The following is a 20,967-nucleotide window of genomic DNA, read 5'->3' on the forward strand; positions in this document are numbered from 1 at the left end:
AAGCTTCATCTTGATAGATATTTAAGAACTTTCTAGGCACCCTAAAGAAGAAAAGGGCATTCTAGCTCAAAGAAATAGAATATACTTGATTTAGGGGTATTAAAGGGTAGGATGTTAAGGAATTGCCAAGTGTTCTTGTACAAATAGACGACAGGCACATGTAAGAATGGAGATGGAGATGAAATTAGAAAAAGGAACAGGGATAAGATCACAAAGGGCAATAGGAAGCCATTTGAAAGTTTTAAGTGGGGGAATCAGCATGATCTGTGTAACAGTGTAGAACATGCATGGCCAGGGTGAGAGAGTGAATACCAGAAGACTACTTAGGAGGCTACGGCCATTACAGGTATGTTTAACGATGAGTCCCAACTAAGGAAGCAACAGTATGAGTAATTAGGGGAGAGAGTTGAGTCTCTAAGAGAAATAATCAACAGAACTTCAACTCCACCGGATATGAAGAAATCAGTAATATTTCACCAGCTCTGGCATAAGCCATGCAGAGACCAGGCTAGCTTAAGCCCACATTAAAATAAGCTCAAGATTCCTTTATAGCCCAAAATTCTATTTAACCCCACCCTCGTACATCTAGCCCCAGTTTAATACAGGTCCTCACTGATTTACACAAAATTCTCCTAGGTAGCCCTGGAAACAAATCTCTCTATCCTAATCCAGTATTTCTCAAAGTATGCTCTTCCGCCTACCTTAAAAGGATCTCCCATGGTGCTTGATAAATATGCAGAGTTCTTGGCCCTATCCTAGACCCCATGAGGGACAAAACTCACTTCTATATGCCTTCTAATTTGAGAACCATTGGCCTAATCCAGCCTACCTACTACTATCAAATTTATTTTTCTTAAACCCTGCTTTCCTCATGTCACTTCCTTGTTCAAACTAACTTTTAATCTTCTACCTGGACTTCCAAGATCCTCTTTCAACTTGATTTTTCAAGCTTTCCAATATACGTTCTTTGTTCCAACAAAGTCAATTTCATTTCTTGCTTGCCTCTTCTCTGCTCCCTACCCACAGTTTGGTTTTTTCTCTAGGTCTTTGCATCAACTATTATTTTCACAATCTGAGAGCTTCTTTGTTGTCTCATCTCCCTTATCAAATCCCAGCCATCAAAACTAAGGATTCTTAAAAGTCCAGCTTAAGTCCAGAAATTTCCATGGAGTTTCCCTCTAATTACTCTACCCCTACTTCTCTCTCCAGCTTAAGAATCCCTACAACACTTACAATCAGCATGCACAATCTAAGGATTGATTCCTTCCACATATATTAGTAAAACTGTAAGACCTTATCCTTATTTTCCAGTCATCAATGAAGCTAACACAGTTCTTGGCACATAATAAGCACGAAAGAAATATTTGCTGATGTTTGAAATTATCCCAAAAGATTAATGGCTTTTTGCCCCTGGATGTCGCATAAATTAAAAAAGAAAAAAAAAGGACTAACTCAACTTTTAAAAGCAAAACAAATATTAAACACATTCACTATTCTGAATACTATGGTACTTGATAATGTTAAAGATAATGTTTTCTGCCCTGTTCTCTAAATACAGACTGCTTAGTCATGAAGAAAAGGTATTTTACAAGTACCTCTTAATTACAATATAGACCTCATGGCATTATCTCAGGGCCTGGGATTGAGCCGGGCTGGACTCTCTGCTGAGCACAGAATCTGCTTAGGTTTCTCTCTTTCCCTCTCCCTCTGCCCCTCCTTCCACTAATGTGCTCTCTCTCTCTCTAAAATAAATAATCTTTAAAAAAAAATCCTAAAAGACAGCAATAGAAAGAACCTTAAACAATAATGTATACCGATAACTTCAATTTATCCATTTAATAACTAAAGCTCAAAGAAACTACATGACTTGCTCAAAATCATACAGCTAATTAGTAGCTAACAAAGACAAAAAACCTAGGCCTCTTGACTGCACATCAAAGGTTGTTTTCATTATACTATGTGCTCAGTGATACTAAAATCAAAGTGAGATGCATTAATAAGTATTCCTGCTAGCATAAACCAACCTATTAGGAGTCTCTCCCTGCCATCCTAAGACATTGAGGTAAAACACCCAATTTCATCAGAATCATAAAAACTGAATCATAAAATCATAAACATAGGTACAACTCTAAAAAAATAAGTAAACTTTCTAAAACAAATATACGGGGTGCCTGGCTGGCTCAGTCGTTAAGCGTCTGCCTTCGGCTCAAGTCATGATCCCAGGGTCCTGAGATGGAGCCTCGCATCGGGCTCCCTGCTCAGCAGAGATGCTGCTTAGCCCTCTCCCTCTGCCTGTCGCTCCCACCACTTGTGTGCTCTCTATCAAATAAATAAAATCTTTAAAAATAAATAAATAAATAAGACAAAATATACAAGCATATTCCAGTTCTAAAACATTTCCAAAACCAACAGGAAAAATATTTACCATAGCTAAATTCTCATCACCTGATCTTAATCATCTCACTACTTTGGTAAAATACACTCCAAAAGAAAAACCAAGTATACAAAATACCATAAGCAAAAATCGCTCAATTCCCAAAAGCAAAAATTCGTATCTAAGGGTAGAACACATCTTTTGTACTCACCATAACTTTACTTCCAACTATCTGCATGCAGTGGTCAACGGAGAGTGGTTATGGTGTAAAAAAAAAAAAAAAAAAAAAAAAAACAGCAACAGTATTAGTAATCAGAAGCTTTTCACAGAAGTGTTTAGTAAATTAGTAAATAGCTAACCCTATGTATACTTTTAATACTTTAGATCTAGAGGCTAAAACAAATATACCAGTATTAATTTCTACCATATTTCAAAAACATGTAAAGTCTGCAGGATAAGGATTCCCAAATAAAAGAGTATTAATGTTTGAGGGATTTTTTTTAAATGTACTGTAATGGGCTTATATAGTATAAATCTCAAGTAATGTAAAATTAAGTGTAACCAGGCATCAGATATTTTACCAGCCCAAAGCCACTCAAAAAAATTAGCAATAGAAAACTGAATTTTTTTCCAATTTTTTTCTTTTCTCGGTATAACAGATACAATATTAAGGATGAAATAAGGCATCTTAGAATATAAATGTTGCGGGCGCCTGGGTGGCTCAGTTGGTTAAGCGACTGCCTTCGGCTCAGGTCATGATCCTGGAGTCCCGGGATCGAGTCCCGCATCGGGCTCCCTGCTCAGCGGGGAGTCTGCTTCTCCCTCTGACCCTCTTCCTTCTCGTGCTTTCTATCTCTCATTCTCTCTCTCAAATAAATAAATAAAATCTTTAAAAAAAAAAAGAATATAAATGTTGCATTCAAAGTCATGCATTATGAACTGCAGGTTGAAAACTGGAATATTTTATATTATGATTTTAAGGTTTTTAATATTGTTTTATATTATACTTGAAAATTACAAAGAAGATAGACTGCTTGTGATTCTACTTTTCTAGGTCATCCTTGCATTTGTATTATGAGATCAGATAATATAACATGAAGACAAAGAAGCAGTTATATGTAAACATGCAGATATTCATAGGGAAGAAACAGTTCAAAACCTGAAACTTTGAGCTTTCCTAATAGATAAGAGATAATAGAATTTCTGAGAAGCTGAACTGTGTTTAAGAAAGCAAGAAGTGAAATCACAGTCCTAACATAATTTTATGCCAAAACCCAATTATAAATCAAATTGTTGTTATCAGATTCCTACACTTAAATATCAAGCAATGCCCAAAAAAGAACTAATCCATAATCTAAAACCATTAATCTGAAAGCAGTTATTATCAATACGTGTTCTATTTTCAAGCTAGTACTTTTTTTTTTTCCAGCTATTACTTTAAAAAGAAAAACAAAACACTGAAATCCCGGAAGAATCCTAAATTGAACAGGATACCACAAGATACAAAAAGATATTGACAGTTGCCAAGCAAATTATTTCAGGGGAATACATGAATCTCCAAATAGAGAAGCAGCGTTCTTAAACATTCATTCAACAGACTATTTACAGGCAGTGATTATTTTCTTGAGTAAAAGCCTCTTTGGTGCCATTAACAGTTTTCTGAATTGAAAGATAGGCTATTGACCTAAATTATTTCCCAACCAAAAAGACAGAGTTCTTATTTGTCCCTTGTTTATTTAGCACAGACATGAGACTAAAACAAAAATGCAAGCCTGTCTTAATTAAGGAAGGTCTATACTCAGTGAAACAACCAGAATATAGCCCATTAGTAATTCATTATGATTGCAAAATGATTCCATTTAGCTAAAGCACATACAGTGAACAGATGAGATTTGGCCAACGGAAGCTAAAAGAAACAGGTCTGGTCATGTTTGACTTCAATTGTTTCACCTGAGAAAGAAAATATCTGCTAATGGCAAAAGCAAAACTGTAATACATGTATATACACACACAGAGATGTACGGTAACTTTCAACTGCTTGTTATATGGGTCAATCTAAAAATTTTATAGATGTATTTGGTATCACAACTTTAAATTATTTCCTATTGAGTTTTTTTTAATCAATGATACCTATCGATGTGTCATGTGTCTTAAAAATGTAACTACATATTTTAAAATCTCAACTTCAAAGACTGTGATTTAAGTTAGAAATAAACTAGTTTCTTAATATTCTAATAAAGACATTGGCTTTTGGCAAACTAATGTTAGGATTTCAGTGACTTATTTTTCCTCATGAATGTCTATATAGGCTGTTAAGATAGAACATACAAGACCCCCTAAATCACTGATATATTGTGCCTCTTTCAGGATTATGAATAGGTATGACAATGTTAGCAATATTAACAAAGCTTGGTTTTCCATTTCTGAAAATATATGCTGGTGTTTTGAAAATATAAATTCTTCCAGATTATTTGTGGCCAAATTATCAACATGTACCAACTACTATAGGTCAGGTCCATAACCACACTTGCTATAATGAGCAAATGAGTCCAGCTTGTGCAGAGAAGAGGTTCTTCTCCATTCCCTTATTTAAAATTCATTCATCACTGACAGAGTTATTCAAGCTACTTTTTCCTTTAACATTCATACAATTTAATATTCTCTATTATGGAACTTTAACAAGAAAAAACTAAGCAACAGTTTTCATCATTATCTTTCAGTTTCCTATATATTTTTATTCCATGCTTATTTTAGCAAAGTACATAAAAAAAGACTTGTTTGCTTTAGAAACAGGTTTTGAGCAAATACCTGTATATTAGTTTCATCTTGCTTTATTGTTTTTACCCAGGAACCCAGGAGAATGATGGACATTTCCTACTGAGTCCATATTTTGTTTGTTTTTCAATTCTATGCAAAATGACTTATGCAGGTGTTAAAGGGGGAAATGTACAATTTACGTTTAAATTTAACTATAATTCTCACGTTTTATATGTGACTATAAGACATTCTCCATCAGGAACACTAGCCCTTAACTTTGTTTTTACTTCAAGATTAAAGTTTTGACTACTTATAAAGTATTTTCATAAAGAAGTGATTACAATCATATCTACTTTAAATGAAGAAACTTTTTTTTAAGATTTATTTATTTTAAAGAGAGAGAGTACACGCACGAGCCAGTGGGGGGAGGGGCAGAGGGAGAGAGAGAATCTAAAACGGACTCCACACTGAGTGTGGAGCTGGATGCCAGGCTCAATCTCACGACCCTGAGATCATGACCTGAGCCAAAACCAAGACTCAGACACTTAACCGACTGAGCCACCCAGATGTCCCAACAAAGAAACATTTTTAATCAGTGTATCAATATAATGAAAAAGTAAGCCTAAAAAGTAGAAGATATACAACATGTCTAAAGCCTACTGAAAGACAGCAGGATGGAAACCTTGGTTACACATAGGTAAACAGCCATATGTTAACCTACAGTTTATGCAAATATTATTGATCATGAAGAGGTCAAAGATAAGAGGATTGTTTGTCATTAAATGGCATCCCTCTCACCCTCAAAAGAAAGTACATAAGCAATTTTCTTGGTTTTAACAACAGAAAACACAGTACTAATTAATGTCTCCCCAAGGTAAGAAAGTTTTAAAACATGTTTATCAACAGGCTTTCTTTCATTATAACATTTGGTCCATGCAAAAATATTAGGAAATAAGATGTATAATCTTGAAAATCTAATGAAAGAGCTATATGCATGTCAGGTGCTCATATGTATGCTGAATGAAACAAATAAGGGTCACATACTAAATAGTTACAGTACTGATTTTTGAGGCTAATGCCTGAAACAGAATTTTCATGTCTTTTGAGAAACATTCAATTTCCATCTTTCAAACAGAGCAATTCAAGAGAGATCCTCCAACATTTACCCAAATTTTAGCATTTTAATGTGAAAAATGAGTATATAACCTAAATGTGTATGTCTTTGGTCAGTTGAAGAGGAAACAATATGAGAATAAATAAAAACAAGTTCTACATGGAGTAAAAATCAAAAGGTTATAGAATAAGAGCTTTGTATAATCTTCATTATATTCAGTCCCACTTACGTAAACAAAAACAATAAATGAGCCAGAAACACTAACAAAATCTTATCATTAAAAACACATGATTATTCATATATTATCTGTACTTTGCATTCAGATTTAGTTATATAGATTTACTAGTGTATTTGCCTTTAGGTATTTGAAAAATAACACTAAATGTACACTCTGCATTTCCTAAAGCATTTTACTGTGAACAATAACTTGAGTGCAAAAATGAGAAGAGATTCATCACAATTTCGAAGTAAAACCCTCTGCATCACCAAATTCTATTGAAAACAACGCTCATGGCAAATTTCACTTATCACTTGAAACATATTTCTGCCTTTGGATACCAGAAGCAAATTAAAAAACATGCCGTTGCTCTGCTCTGGCAGAGCTGGAATGCATTATGTTTAAATAGTTCAGCATTCAGATTTAGCTTGCTTAAACTACAATATGGAATCAATACAATTGTAGAATTCAGGGCAAAATAAATCAGTAATTGCCACTGCAATTACTGTACTGAAATATCAGTAATAGGATAGCCAAGTAATTTTAGAACATATTTTCCAAAGAGGAACTATTTTCTTTACTGGTCAACTTTTTAAATTTAAAATATGGATTTTTTACATGTAAATGCATGTGTATTATTTATATACACACACATAATATACATACCACGCACACAAAATCAATGTGTTTGTGTGTGTGTATATACATTATAAAAAATGTGTGGTATATTTATGTGTCTACACACACATAATATATACACACATACATAGTGATTTGATGAAGTCTAGTTGTATGAAGCTTTTTCCTTAGAGAAATGTAAAAGATACATTTCATCATTTTAAAAATACATTTTTTTCTTGCAAAAAGAAATCAAACCTGAAGTCTATTTTTGGAAGCACCTTAGGAAGTGAACAAAGCCATATATCCTATTAAAACACTAGAGTTTTTCCTGCTGGAAAAAAGTCTTTCTACAGAACTCTACTTTCAAGTCTTTTGAAACTCACACAGATTTCATTAAAGCTCCTTCTATTAAGTACCCTCTTTTATACTAAATTAAGCTGTACAATAATTATGAGGTAATTTATATAGTTAGCATCACATAAAACAACGGAAAAAAAACTAAAACAGCATATTAAAAATATTGCTAAAAATTTCATGCAAGGAGAAACCAGACATAAAGCTTCAATGGAAACTAAACTTGTGACTAGCATATGTTTGTGTCTTCTCCCTCAAAATTCAAAAGTTTCATATAACAAACAGTATATTTAGTGGAATATCTACAATTTAGGACATGCACAAAACCACTGCCCCAAAACTCACTGGATTAACTCAGAGCCTTCTATACTGTCTGTATTGTTTAAAATAATGAAAGTCTAATTATAAGCGGTTTTTAAGTACATACTAAATGTGTAAAAACACACATATAAATTTTTTCTGAATAGGCTATATGAGAACAGTGAGGCAAGAATTTGAAGATCTGAGGTTTATTTTTGCACAGATAATGCTGAACTCATTATGGTAGTGCCGGGAAAGTGTCACTACTTACAGATTTGGCAGTAGCAGAAATATACTGGACAACCATCTCACGCTTGGTGGTAAAATCTTTGTTTCGTAAAGGAGCTTTTCGTTCTTCATTAAGGTTCATGTCCTCCTGTTAGAAAGAACATCTGTTGTGAGCATTTACAAATTTCTGCTTGAGTTTCGAAAGTGATTAATACTAATATTCTCTTTTAAAATAGTAAGCCATGCTGTGACTAACAACAATGATCATTCTGGTGGATCCTTCACTATTATTTTTCACTCCAGATACCATAACACTGTATAAATTTTACCATATATTCATGGTTCGTATCTCTACCGAGTCAACTAATGAGCAGAAAGAAAAAATTTTAAACTATTCCACAGAATAAACTGGCAGTTTTGTAGCATACATCAGATAACCTTAGCACAGATATTAATTTACCCTGATAGCAAAAATAAACACTTTACTGTTTCGCATATTCTCCCTTAGGATCACTATTATCTAGAAGAACAAATACGACTTTTAAACTAACAGGAAATATATATCTATGTCACTGAAGAAAAATTCTTGAGAAGTTGCTGGATTTGGAAAGCAAAAAAATACCAGAAATATAGTCAGCTGTGCTGAGATGACAAAAATTACTCATTGGAGGAAAAAACATTCAGTTGCAAGAATACATTGTTTTAAGGTTCAATAAGCTTTGATTTGGCTGGGAATCTTTATTATGTGATACACACACATATAACATTTTCACTAGATTTTCTTCACTTTTAAACTCATATTAACCCTTACAACATTTTAAGACACTCATGAGGGGGTCACAAGACCAAGCTAGAAATGACTATGATTCAAAAAGCAACATCAGGAGCACCTGCATGGCTCAGTCATTAATCATACAACCTTGATTTCAGCTTCGGTCATGATCTCAGGGTTATGAGATCAAGCCCTCCATCAGGCTCTGTGCTCAGCAGGGGGTCTGCTTGAGATTCTCCCTCCCTCTGTTCCTCCCCCCACTCATATGCTCTCTTTCTCAAATAAATCTTTAAAAAAAAAAAGCAACATCAGATGAAAGGACAACTTACAGAATGGGTTAAAATGTTTCCAAATCATGTCTGATAAGGGACTTGAATCCAGAATATATATAGAACTCTCAGAAATCAACAATGAAAAGACAACCCAAATACAAATGGGCAAAGGATTTGGATATTTCTCTAAAGAAGATATACAAATGGCTGGTAAGCACATAATGTTCAAAATCATTATTCATTAGAGAAATGAAAATCAAAACTACAAATGTGATACCACCTCACTCCCACTAGGATGGCTAGGATACAAAAAAAAAAAAAATGGTAATGACAAATATTGGTGAGGATATGGAGAAACTGGAACCTTCACAAATTGCTGGTGAGAATGTGAAATGATGCAGCCACTTTGTAAAATAGTCTAGCAGTTCCTCAGAAAGTTACACATAAAGTTGTCACATGACCCAGCTTATAATTAAAATAATGAAGACATATGTCCACACAAAAATTTGTACATGAGTGTTCATAGCAGTAGCATCAAAGAGAGGAAACAATCCAAATGTTCATCAAATGATGAATGCATAAACAAATATGGTATGTCCAGACAACGGAATATTCACTCATAAAGAATGAAGTACTGATAAATACTACAGCATGAATGAAACTTGAAACCACATTATGCTAAGTGAAAGAAACCAGTCACAAAAGACCACATATTATATGATTCCATTTATACTAAATGCCCAGAATGGGAATATAGAGACAGAAAATAGATGAGTGGTTGCCAGGGGCAGGGGAGGGAGAATGGGAGGATTAGGGTGTGACTGCTGATAGGTATGGTGTTTTATTGAAGTGATAAAAATGTTCTAAAGTTGATCGTTGTGATAGTTTTGTATCTCTTTGAATATACTAAAAAACACACTGAAGTGTATATTTTGACAGTGAATTTTATGGTATGTGAGCTGTATTTCAATTTTTTTTAAATCAGTATTTTTATCCTTTTATTCTCTTAATAATTCTGGCCATTACTATTTTTTTAATCAAGGAAAATAATCAGCAAAAAAAAATCAACATTATTTTAAAAACTCATCTGTAAGAATGTGAGAGGGGAAAAGGATCCATGAAAAGAAATCAAGCTACATCTATCTATAGAATACTAACTTCATTGACAGCAAGAATCTCGATCTATATTTGCATGCATTGCAGTGACTCCTCTGATTTGTTCACAGTCAATACCTATAAATTTTGTTTATATATACAAAGGATCCTCCTTACTAACCACCTCTGTCACGGTCTCTACCCCTATCTTTCCTATCTTATTTCCTTAATTCTCATTTGAATATCGGCCATCTGACTTGAAGACAGAAGACATCTTTTTTCCCCTCTCTCTCTCATAGGCTAGATCTAGCATTGTTGAGTCAAAGCATAATCAGAGAAACAAGGCTGGATAGCACTTTTAATGTAGTCCACAGATGCTCATCTATGCTCGGAGTTGACTAACAGAAAACCTATTATCTCACAGGCAGCCCATCCCATATTAGGGAAGTTTAATTTTTTCCCAAATTTTTCTTTGGAAGACTAAATGTGCAACAAAATATAATAGCGAGTTAAAGTGGCAAGACTATGTCATTATTTTTTCTTCTCTACTTCCTAAATATCGAATCACTTATTTACTGGACATGTGCCATGCACCAAGGAGTATGCTAGGCTGGCTAGGGGAGTGCAAATTGAAAGAAGGCTTGTACCCACAAGTTAAATGAATTCTCTATGAAGCACTTAGAACAATGCCTGATACTTAGTAAATGCTATCTTTGTTAAATAAATAAAAATAAATAATTCATGGTCTAGTAGGGAAAACATATATGCAAACAAGATGCTTTGGGAACACGGCAGATGGAAAGATCAGAGAAGTCTTTACCAGGATTTGGGTCTTAAAGGATGAGAAAAATCTTAGTCAAGTCAAGGAGACTAGCAAGGAAACCATGTCTTCTGTCATATTTGGCTGCTCAACAGCATTTAAACATGCTCTCTACATTTTAATACATCCTCACAATGTCAGTCCCACCTAACAAGGAAAAATCCATAAAAACTACATTTGTCAGACTCCCTTATAACTAGAGTACAGACACGTGGCTTACTGCATTTATAGGATGTGTTGATTCAGAAATGAACGATGTAAAAAAGCAGGCCACAAGTAAGCGATCCATGCTGCTGGCATGGATGGCAATACAGGAGATATGGTTACGGAACTGATGGCAACCTCTGCATGTTTTTCATCATGACAGTTTGACCAAGTGGTTCTGGGATGGCAACAGCTCCTACATTGGACCAAATTTCAGTTGTATGGTTCTGGAAGTTACTCCTGTGATATTATCTGAGGACTGTTTCTGCAATTCACCCTATTCAAGAGCTACCTAGTATCTTCAAGAGCTACCTAGTATTTCTATAACTAGCCAGAACAGATTCCCTTATGTTCAATAATTTGGGCTACTGAATTTATGTGACTAGTGCTAAGAGTCTGAAATAAGAGAGATGGTAATCAGACTAGATAAGGTTAATAAACTCAAGAACCATTATGTTATTTGAAGGCATCATTCTCTCTTTCAGGCTAAGTTATTTGAAGGTATCATTCTCTCTTTCAAGCTTAAGTATACCTACCTGCTTCAACTTATTTTCATTTGACATGGCTTAGTGTCCATATTTATTTTTCTCAAATACGCTGTGGTTTAATAAATGCAAGGAAGGAAAGGACTGCCACCTCCGTCATCTTGAAATACATTACCTCTATTAATTCGGCCTCTGATTTTATGACCTTATTGGCCAGCATATCATTCTGCTGACTCATAGTGTTTGTTTCCATCAAAACCCCTAAGCACTGCTCACATGTGCTAGGCTAGATTTCTACAGCCTCAAAACATTCTGGGTAAATTATAGTCTCCTACAAATGTGGTTAGCATGAATCTGCATCCCCCAAGTAGAATCAACTCTGAAATGCCAACAAGATTGAGTGTCTGTTATCTGTACACCTCACAGCCAGGCCTAAGAGTATGGTAGTGCCACCTCTGGCAGTCTCTAGGTAGAGCGTTGACTCTCCTTCCAGTGATATTTCTACATTGTAATGAGCCTCAATTCAATTTTTAATGACATATACTGCTAAGATCATGCCATCAGAGTAGAATCATGGAGGTAGACAGTATAAGAATATATGATTACAGGACTCAAAAGAATGTTGTGTGGTTTAAGTGTGATCATGCACATTAAGCCTGGTGTATATTAACTAGCCTTCAAAGAATGCTTTAATACTGCAAGGTTGTTTGTAGTTTTCCTACATACACTATGCTATTACACGTTTCCATTACTTTGTTCATGATGCTCTTCTGCCTAGAATGCGGTCATCTTCACCACCCTCTCCCTCTAATAACCCTCACCCCATCTCATCAGACCGACCCCACCCAAATCCTTATCTGGTTAACTTTTCTTTTTAAGATTTTATTTATTTATTTGACAAGGAGAGATAATGAGAGAACACAAGCAGGGGGAGCGGGAGAGGGAGAAGCAGGCTTCCCGCTGAGCAGGGAGCCTGATGTGGGGCTCGATCCTAGGACACTGGGATCATGACCTGAGCCGCTTAACGACTGAGCGACCCTGGCGCCCCATTATCTGGTTAACTCTTAATCCTTCCGATTTACCTTCAAATTTCCCCCTGAAACATCTTATTTAGAAATCACTATCTGCATTCGATTCTTCCATATTAATTCCTATATTATAGCACTTAAACTAAAACTATCTGATAAATCCATCTCCCCTAAACTCTATGCTAACTTGAAGGCAGAAACTGGGTCTTTTTTTTTTATCTTTGTACTCCCAGCAAAGAGCATAATTCCTGGAATGACTAAGCATTTAATAAATATTTGTTGAACCAATGTGATATTTAGGAACTTTTCTCTAAATATTTTAATTTGCTTTACAGCTACTGACATTTTTATACCTATAAATTTGCCACATAGGTTGATTGGGAATAGGTACCATTCATATGAACAGAACAGACAACAATGACTCATTTTATTCTTACAGAAGTAAGATGCATACTGCCAATTAGATAGCTAATATTTCCAAAACATTAACTGCAACCTTATAATTCAATCATTAAACAGAGCAATACTCATAACTCTATTAATTCTACACAACATAATATGAAACTCTTCTAAACTCACTAGTTCTTACAGTACTCAAAACACAAAAGCTTTCAGTATAACATTTAGTTAGTACTTCTACAATACATGAGAAGAACGTAGTATTTTGTAGTTTCAAAAAATGTTTGAGTCTAAGTAACTGACCACTTACATTTTTAAGTAAACACAAAACCATTTTTTTCTCCTTCCATACAAGCCATGATGCAATGTTCCCATTACAGATAAATTCACTTCTTCAGCAAATAAACATCATATTCTTAAAGTTACTACTGAGGAGCCATATGAGAATAGTCAAATGAGGTTAAAAGTTGACCCACCTGCCCATTCATTTTCATATTCATTCACCCATTCATTCACACATGCATTCATTCTCACTCTCCTTTTCCCATTCCCTCTCATTTTCCCCTCTCTCTCTCCATAAATTTTTAAATGGGTGACAGTATAATTTTGAAAACTTTCTCCTTATATTCAAACATTTTTTAACTCTTCCACTATTTTTTCTATTTTGCATTACGAGAAGTAAATGTCAACCTTTTACATCTTTACATTTCTTCTTCCCTGTAAGAAAGAATACTTGTTCCTTCTTTCTATAAATTTGCTATAAATTTCAATGTATGTTCTATGAACTGTTTCTGCAACATGTCTTGATCCCAGTTTAAGGCTGTATTTTCCACTTGCTCTTTTAAAATCTGAACTTGGCTTCACCATCAAATGCTTGCCTTCTTCCTTCTGCTTCTCAGTAGTAATTATTCAAATATTCTTTAACTTCCTTGTTGAAGGGAACTGTAGCCCTGAAAGGAATGAACCAATGATATGCTAGTACCTAAAAATATGCCCTAGCATGACAATGATTATGGTTTTGATTTTAGGGCATTTAATTAATCTTTTCTAAATATACATTCCATAATTCCTCTAGCTTCTGTGAACTAGAAAGGAAAAAACATTTCTAAAACTCTAATAAAATTATCAAGAATTTGCTCCATAATTAGTTGGCCAATTCTACCTGGCATTAAATAACTACCTCAGGTTTTCAAAAGATCCAGTTAACTTTACCTATACAGACTGCAGTCATTTAACATATAAAAGCTCAGGTGGAAAACAAAGTTGAAGGAAAAAAAATTGTCTAAATACATTATCTCTGCAAATAGTATAAAGCCAAAAGCAAGAAAAAAGCATGATGTTGAATGAATGTTATTGAGTATGGCACAAAAACTCCTCAACTATTTCTGCTTTCAGGTCTTAGTGGAGGGATGTAACTTTTAATATCTACATATACCACTTTACCATCAGGAGGGTAAATTCAGAATATATGTTGGATATTAGAAAACACAAATATTATTTTTACTTTCCTATAATCCTTAATTCTGAAACAGTGGTCTCCAGAGTCCAGAGACTACATAAAGGATCCACTGCAATTTGTGAAATATACACATTTTTATTCAAAAAATACAAGAAAATAAGGTTGACTATTTAACATAACAATGGAATCATCAATGGATCCATAGGCCCAAATGGTACATGAGGTATCTTAGGGCAAGAGAGGGGTATTCACAATGTGATTCTGTTCACTGTCCATGTACTGCAACATACCACAGCTTCCATTTTCTTGGTTAAATGGATTTATGCATTATTTTATCTAGTTTTAACTAAATCAACTATCAAAAATAACAAAAATGCAAAAGTGGTATTCAAAGATTCCTGCAAAGACAAAAGATTAAATAGCAAAAATATAAGCACAAGGAAGCAAGAAAATGCTAGACTGTTATATATCCTACGCCTAAGTATGAGCCTTTCATTTGTCGTATCATATGATAAAAATAATGAAAACCTAAGGCTAATAAGCTGATCCCACATGATTAAAAATTATTACTATAGCCATCTGAAATATGGATATCATTTTCAATGACTCCCATTTTATGTGCATATACCTTAAAATATTAGCTAATGACAGTACAAACCCACCTCAAATTAGCAGACCATTTAAAAGCCAAGCATTCAGAACATGAAGAGAGCTTTTTCAATTTTCTCAGCAATAATTAAAATCATGTGATACTCAATCCAGCACTTTAGTGAAGTTTTCTAAACTTAATGACATATGTTTAGAAGCTTTTTTTGAACTTTTTCTTTCATTAATAGCAAAAGACAAAGGTCCAGTGACATTGGGGAAACTCTTGGTAGAAGCTGCTGAAATACATGCAAAACAACATGGCATTAAACTAAAATACATTCCTTTGTCAGCAAATACTGTCAGAAGACCCACAGAAATCATTGCTTAAGATTTACTAAAACAAGTAGAAAAGTAACTCAGTGTGGGAAATTTATCACAAAGTTGAATGAAAATAGTTTTTTTAAACAACTCAGCTTATATTATTTGCTAGATTTCAATAATGAAATATAGAAACTTCTTTGAGTCACTAATGGAACAAAAAAACATATTACTAATATAAATGATTTACTTAAAAAAAAGATGCTTTATGAAAAAACTGTTAAGTGGGAAGGATGTAAAGTTTAAGCCATTCTAAGAAAGAAATTGAAACCAAAGTACACAAAGTGCTACAGAGTCAAGAATGTAGTTCTTTTTAAAGCAAGATATTTCAAGGAATATAGAATACTTGTATCTTGAAATGAGATAGGAAGTGAGCATGAAAACATATTGTACCTCACAGATATTTCTGGTTATCTCAATAAAATATTTAAAAACTGCTGAAATTTAGAATGACAGGCATTTTTCATTCACAAAACACTAGTAATCCCTTCAAAGTTTAATGATTAGTAAGAAAGTAACTGCTTTTCAAATAAACTTCATTAAAAAAATAAACACATTGGCAGACCCAACTTCCCTGTCAGTTTCCTTCACCACTGCATGACTCACCTCTTTCTCCTTCTACCTGGCATTAGATGCAATGTGAATAGACACGAGTAGATCAAACATGGAGCTGAGGGTCTCCACATTATGGATGTGGAAGTAAAAATGCAAAGAGTTCATGACCCTTACGAAATTAGTTGAGGCCCGTTTTTTAAAGCAAATTTTGATCCATTTATATAAATATATAAAAATGCAACACTCCAAATTAGTTAGAAGAAGTGTCATCAAGGAAGACGGAAGTTTACTAGCCATGGTTCAGCAGAAAACCTTTGCTTGATTCACAGATTGGACTGAGAAAAGTTAATACTATGATTTAATAAGTGTTGCTAACGATGTTCTTGTTCCACTTGGACCTACATACTTCTTTCAGATTTATGTTTCAACTATAACAGACATTAAACCAAATAACTAAATGAACTTGGAACTAAACCTTCTAATTACTGCCTTTTTAAAAGTAACACATAAAAAATAATGAAACAATGACATTGCTCTCACTAAAAAGTTAATCATAACAGCAAAGGCTTTTGTACCATTAATAAATAAAATTTTAAATCATTTTAGGGGCGCCTGGGTGGCTCAGTCTTTAAGCGTCTGCCTTCGGCTCAGGTCATGATCCCAGGGTCCTGGGATCGAGCCCCGCATCAGGCTCCCTGCTCGGCAGGAAGTCTGCTTCTCCCTCTCCCACTCGCCCTGCTTGTGTTCCCTCTCTCGCTGTCTCTGTCAAATAAATAAATAAAATCTTTTAAAAAAATAAAAATAGTCTATTTTATTTATTATATATTTATTAATTTGTTATCTTTATTTATTAATATTTATTAATATATTATGTCTGTATTTTACAACATAGTATAGTAATATACATATACATACATATATGTATAAAATTTTTAAATAAAATACCTTGGGGTTACTTGCTCAAACATACATATTTTTCTAACAGGACAATAAATCAGTAAGTTTAGAGACTATTACACTAGTGCAGAGGTTGACCTTTTCTATAAAGGGCCAGACAGTAAATGTTTTAGGCTTTGTGGGTCACAGGGTCTTTATCACAATTCAACTCTGCAATTGTAACACAAAAGGAGCCAGGAATGATATATAAACAAATGGCTATGGCTGTGTTGAAAAATATTTATAAACACTGAATTTCATATAATTTTCATGTGCCCTGAAACAATCTTTTGATTTTTTTTCAGCAATTTAAAAATATAAGGTTAAAACTTTTTTTCAAACTATTCTTACCTTTTGAGCCATACAAAATAAAATCCTAGAGGCAGGGATAGTGTATTTGTCATCTTTTTTTTTTAAGATTTTATTTATTTATTTGAGAGAGAGAGAATGAGAGAGAGAGAGCACGAGAGGGAAGAGGGTCAGAGGGAGAAGCAGGCTCCCTGCTGAGCAGGGAGCCCGATGCGGGACTCGATCCCGGGACTCCAGGATCATGACCTGAGCCGAAGGCAGTCACTTAACCAACTGAGCCACCCAGGCGCCCTGTATTTGTCATCTTTATGTTTCCCTGGACCTAACAAAGTATCTGGCATTCAGTAGAGAGTTGTCAAATAAACTTCTCCATTTTCTATTTCACAATTTCACGTTATGTCCCGCTCTATCACCATCAGAACATAAGCTTCTTGACAGCAAGAGATTCCCTTGAGTTCTTCTCTGCTCTTTTTTCCTCAGAGCTTAGAACAGTACCTGGCATACAGAAGGCATTGGACCTTGATAAACTAAATTGTTCAAGCTCTGAGAATGCTTTAATGCCAAAAAATACTGAAAATTCATAAGTGACATGGGGTTTCATAGAATATTCAGGTCTTCCCTGTTTCCTCCCTGAGCTCCTGCACAGGGTTAAGTGCCCACAGTGCCTATTCACAGCTGTCCTACTACTACTGAAAACATTTTTTTACTTTCTTCTCTCCCTGACTAAACTCTACGAGGGCAGTAGAGGTATTGCATTCATCTTTGTACCTCCAGCATGTGACAACCTGGCATACTGCACATATAAAAAAAAAATGGTTGTGGGGACGCCTAGATGGCTCAGTTGCTTAATTGTCTGCCTTCAGCTCAGGTCATCGTCCCCGGGGTCTGGGATCGAGCCCCACGTCGGGCTCCCTGCTCAGTGGGGAGTCTGCTTCTCCCTCTCCCTCTTGCCCCTCCCCCTACTCATGCTCTCTCTCGCTCACTCTCTCAAATAAAATCTTTCAAAAAAAAATCACTGTAGAAATACATTCATGGCAATAAATACTAGTGGAACCTTTCAAACAAAAAATATATTTTGGAAAACATTTCTATGTACAAACCAAGAACAGAGGCAGTAAATTGTGAAGTTTACCAGCTACAAACAGATAAATTTGCAAACCCTAGCTCCTTTAATTCTTCTTCCTGGGACTCCTATCCTACTACTCAGTTGCGAACCTTTGGTGAAAATCATATTTGGTAAGGAAATTTAAAAGTGACTCAGATTTAGTTATCTTTTTAAAAAAAGATTTTATTTATTTATAAATAAAGAGGGGCAGAGGGAAAAGGGGAGAGAGAATCTCAAGCAAAGTCTGTGCTGAGCACGGAGCCTGACACAGGGCTCAATTTTACAAACCTGAGATCATTCATGACCTGATTCAAAATCAAGAGTTGGACACTTAACTGACTGAGCCACCCAGGTGCCCCTTAGTTAACTTTTAGACCTATTTACTGGATAAGTTTTGCTCCTCCTTTACAAGCTTTTCTTAGAATCTATGTAAGAAAATAAAATATATTATCTAGATGATGCTGGTGTTCTCTCAGTCTAATAATGTATAGTAAGGACACTGGAAATGTAAATGTAACCAATGGAAATATGTGATCTGAACAATTTCTAAGGATCTAATCATTTCTGAAAACTATTTCCACAGCTTATTATAGATTTTTAAGATTTAGTTTACCTATATTTTATGGTAATTTAACATTAATTCAAATTACTAATGCTGACAGCAGTAAAAGGTTCTCATCCAAGCTAACCAACTCCTAAAAAACTAATGTTGGATAATAAAGAAACCCAGGACAGAGTCAGGGGAGAACAAGTACACTTTGGTTAAAGTACAACACCTGGGGTCCAAAGTCACATAATCTCACTAAATTGATGAAAGCCAAAAGTGAGAGAACAAAACTAAAAAGCTTCGGGATTATTTATGGCAGTCCTAGCAGACAGAATATGGGATAATTTAGCATTTATTGCATATAACTATACTATCATTAAAATATGCCAAAAATGCAAAATATATTAATATAAATTGCTGAATAACCAAGTACAAAACAAATTTGCATGTGAAATCATATTAAAATGAGGTTGAAATGAAGTGTGTCTACAAATCAAAAATCATTACTAGTCTCATCCTTTGCATATGACAAAACTATTTAATTACCTATGTTAGAACAGATCTATATGAATCCAATGTCACCAATGTAAGCTGGACTTCCACTGAATAGATCCTTCTGCTAGCTAAGAGAAATCAAATTCCAACTTCAGTTTCCAAGAAGTCTCTATATGTCTATTTTTTAAGCCTAAAATGGAAACCCCCTCTCCCTTGACTCCCCCAAAAAGAACTGCATAGAAAAGAGTAATAATACTCAAAAGGAAACACAAGCGTCCAGACATATCTCTCTCCTTGTTCTAACTGCCATTAATTGTTTGTATAAAAACAAGTTACCACTACTAAGTATTTAATAGTCCTTAGGCAGTATACTCAGTGTACAAAAACCAGTTCAGTTATTCTCAAAGGCCATGGTAAGCTCAAAGGCCATGAAACTTAGGATATTGAATAATTATTCAATTACACCAGTATTAATTTACTTAAAGTGGAAAGGAGGAGATATTTCACCAATCTAATTAGAAGCAATACAAAATGCTTCTGATTAACATGAGAAAGGTTATAAATATGAATCTCATTCAAATTTGAATTCTGGGTTAAAGATGATATGTTATACTACTATACTTCAGTCATCTTTTACAGTTAGCAAAAAAAAAAACAAAATGTAGTAGCAGTATTGCTGTTTTGGTCCTACTACCTTTACCCACTTGTGAAACATTTGATAATATGACTGGGCAGAGGAGGGGAACAAGAATTTTAAAGAGCAAGCATAATTTACTCCTGCTGCTAATTATAAAAATCATATAAAAACAAGTATTTTTCATTCTTAGAAGTTTTAATAGAAATGCTTCCTAATTTTCAATTAATACTCAGTGACTATACTCTAAGTACAAAATTCAGTCTTATAAACTATTGCAACAGGCTGCTAATAAAGGGCATGTGCTTCATAAAATAATCATCTAAAACTTTCAAATTTAGAGCTTTAAAATCTGTCAGCGATAGCCATTGATACCATTACACAAAAGATCCGTCTATAATTGTTTCATTGAATATCTACAATATGAAAAGTGACATACCAATGCATAAAACAGATGTCAGAATCAATCGAACGTTAGTAATTTACGAATACACTAGTAAAGTAAAATCTAACCACTTAGATCTTTCAGCTAACTGAACTTGTTGCATGATTTTACTTAGCAATAGAGTCAAGTGATTTTTAAAACAAGCTGCTAGTAATGAACTAAGAGTTATAGTAATCAGTTAGTACTTAAAAAATTATGTCCTATAGTAATTCCAGATTTAACTCAATATTCCCTAATATCCACATTTACAAGCCTGTACAGTGAGAATTGATGTTGAGAGATATGATCCTCAAGCATAACAAGAGTTTCAATTATCAAGTAAGATAGGATTATATTTGAATACTACCTTTCATTATTTAAGCTTTTCACCAAAAGTCTTACCAAAATACATCATTACCCAGAAATTCCAAATAATAAATTTTACTAGCAGCTTTAAGGTAACTTATTTCTTGGGTGCCTGGGTGGCTCAGTTGGTT

General features: G+C 34.3%; 1 protein-coding gene across 4 annotated transcripts in view; it reads right to left on the reverse strand.

Annotated features, from left to right (window-relative positions):
- The window catches only part of DIAPH2 (diaphanous related formin 2), a 946,398-nt gene that overhangs the window by 858,187 nt on the left and 67,244 nt on the right, over positions 1-20,967 (reverse strand). For 3 of the 4 annotated variants that reach the window (XM_088028705.1, XM_088028707.1, XM_088028704.1), the window contains 2 exons: positions 8,009-8,113; positions 2,586-2,606 (listed from right to left, as the gene is read on the reverse strand). In XM_088028705.1, coding sequence (XP_087884831.1) covers positions 2,586-2,606; positions 8,009-8,113 — 126 coding nt within the window. The remainder of the gene's footprint in view (positions 1-2,585; positions 2,607-8,008; positions 8,114-20,967) is intronic. The other variant, XM_088028706.1, reaches the window with a different exon arrangement.

The sequence above is a fragment of the Eumetopias jubatus genome, unplaced genomic scaffold (genome assembly GCF_037043125.1).
Source record: "Eumetopias jubatus isolate StellerSeaLion01/CBP00866 unplaced genomic scaffold, mEumJub1_p1.0 scaffold_11, whole genome shotgun sequence".
In the NCBI taxonomy this organism is placed as follows: Eukaryota; Metazoa; Chordata; class Mammalia; order Carnivora; family Otariidae; genus Eumetopias; species Eumetopias jubatus.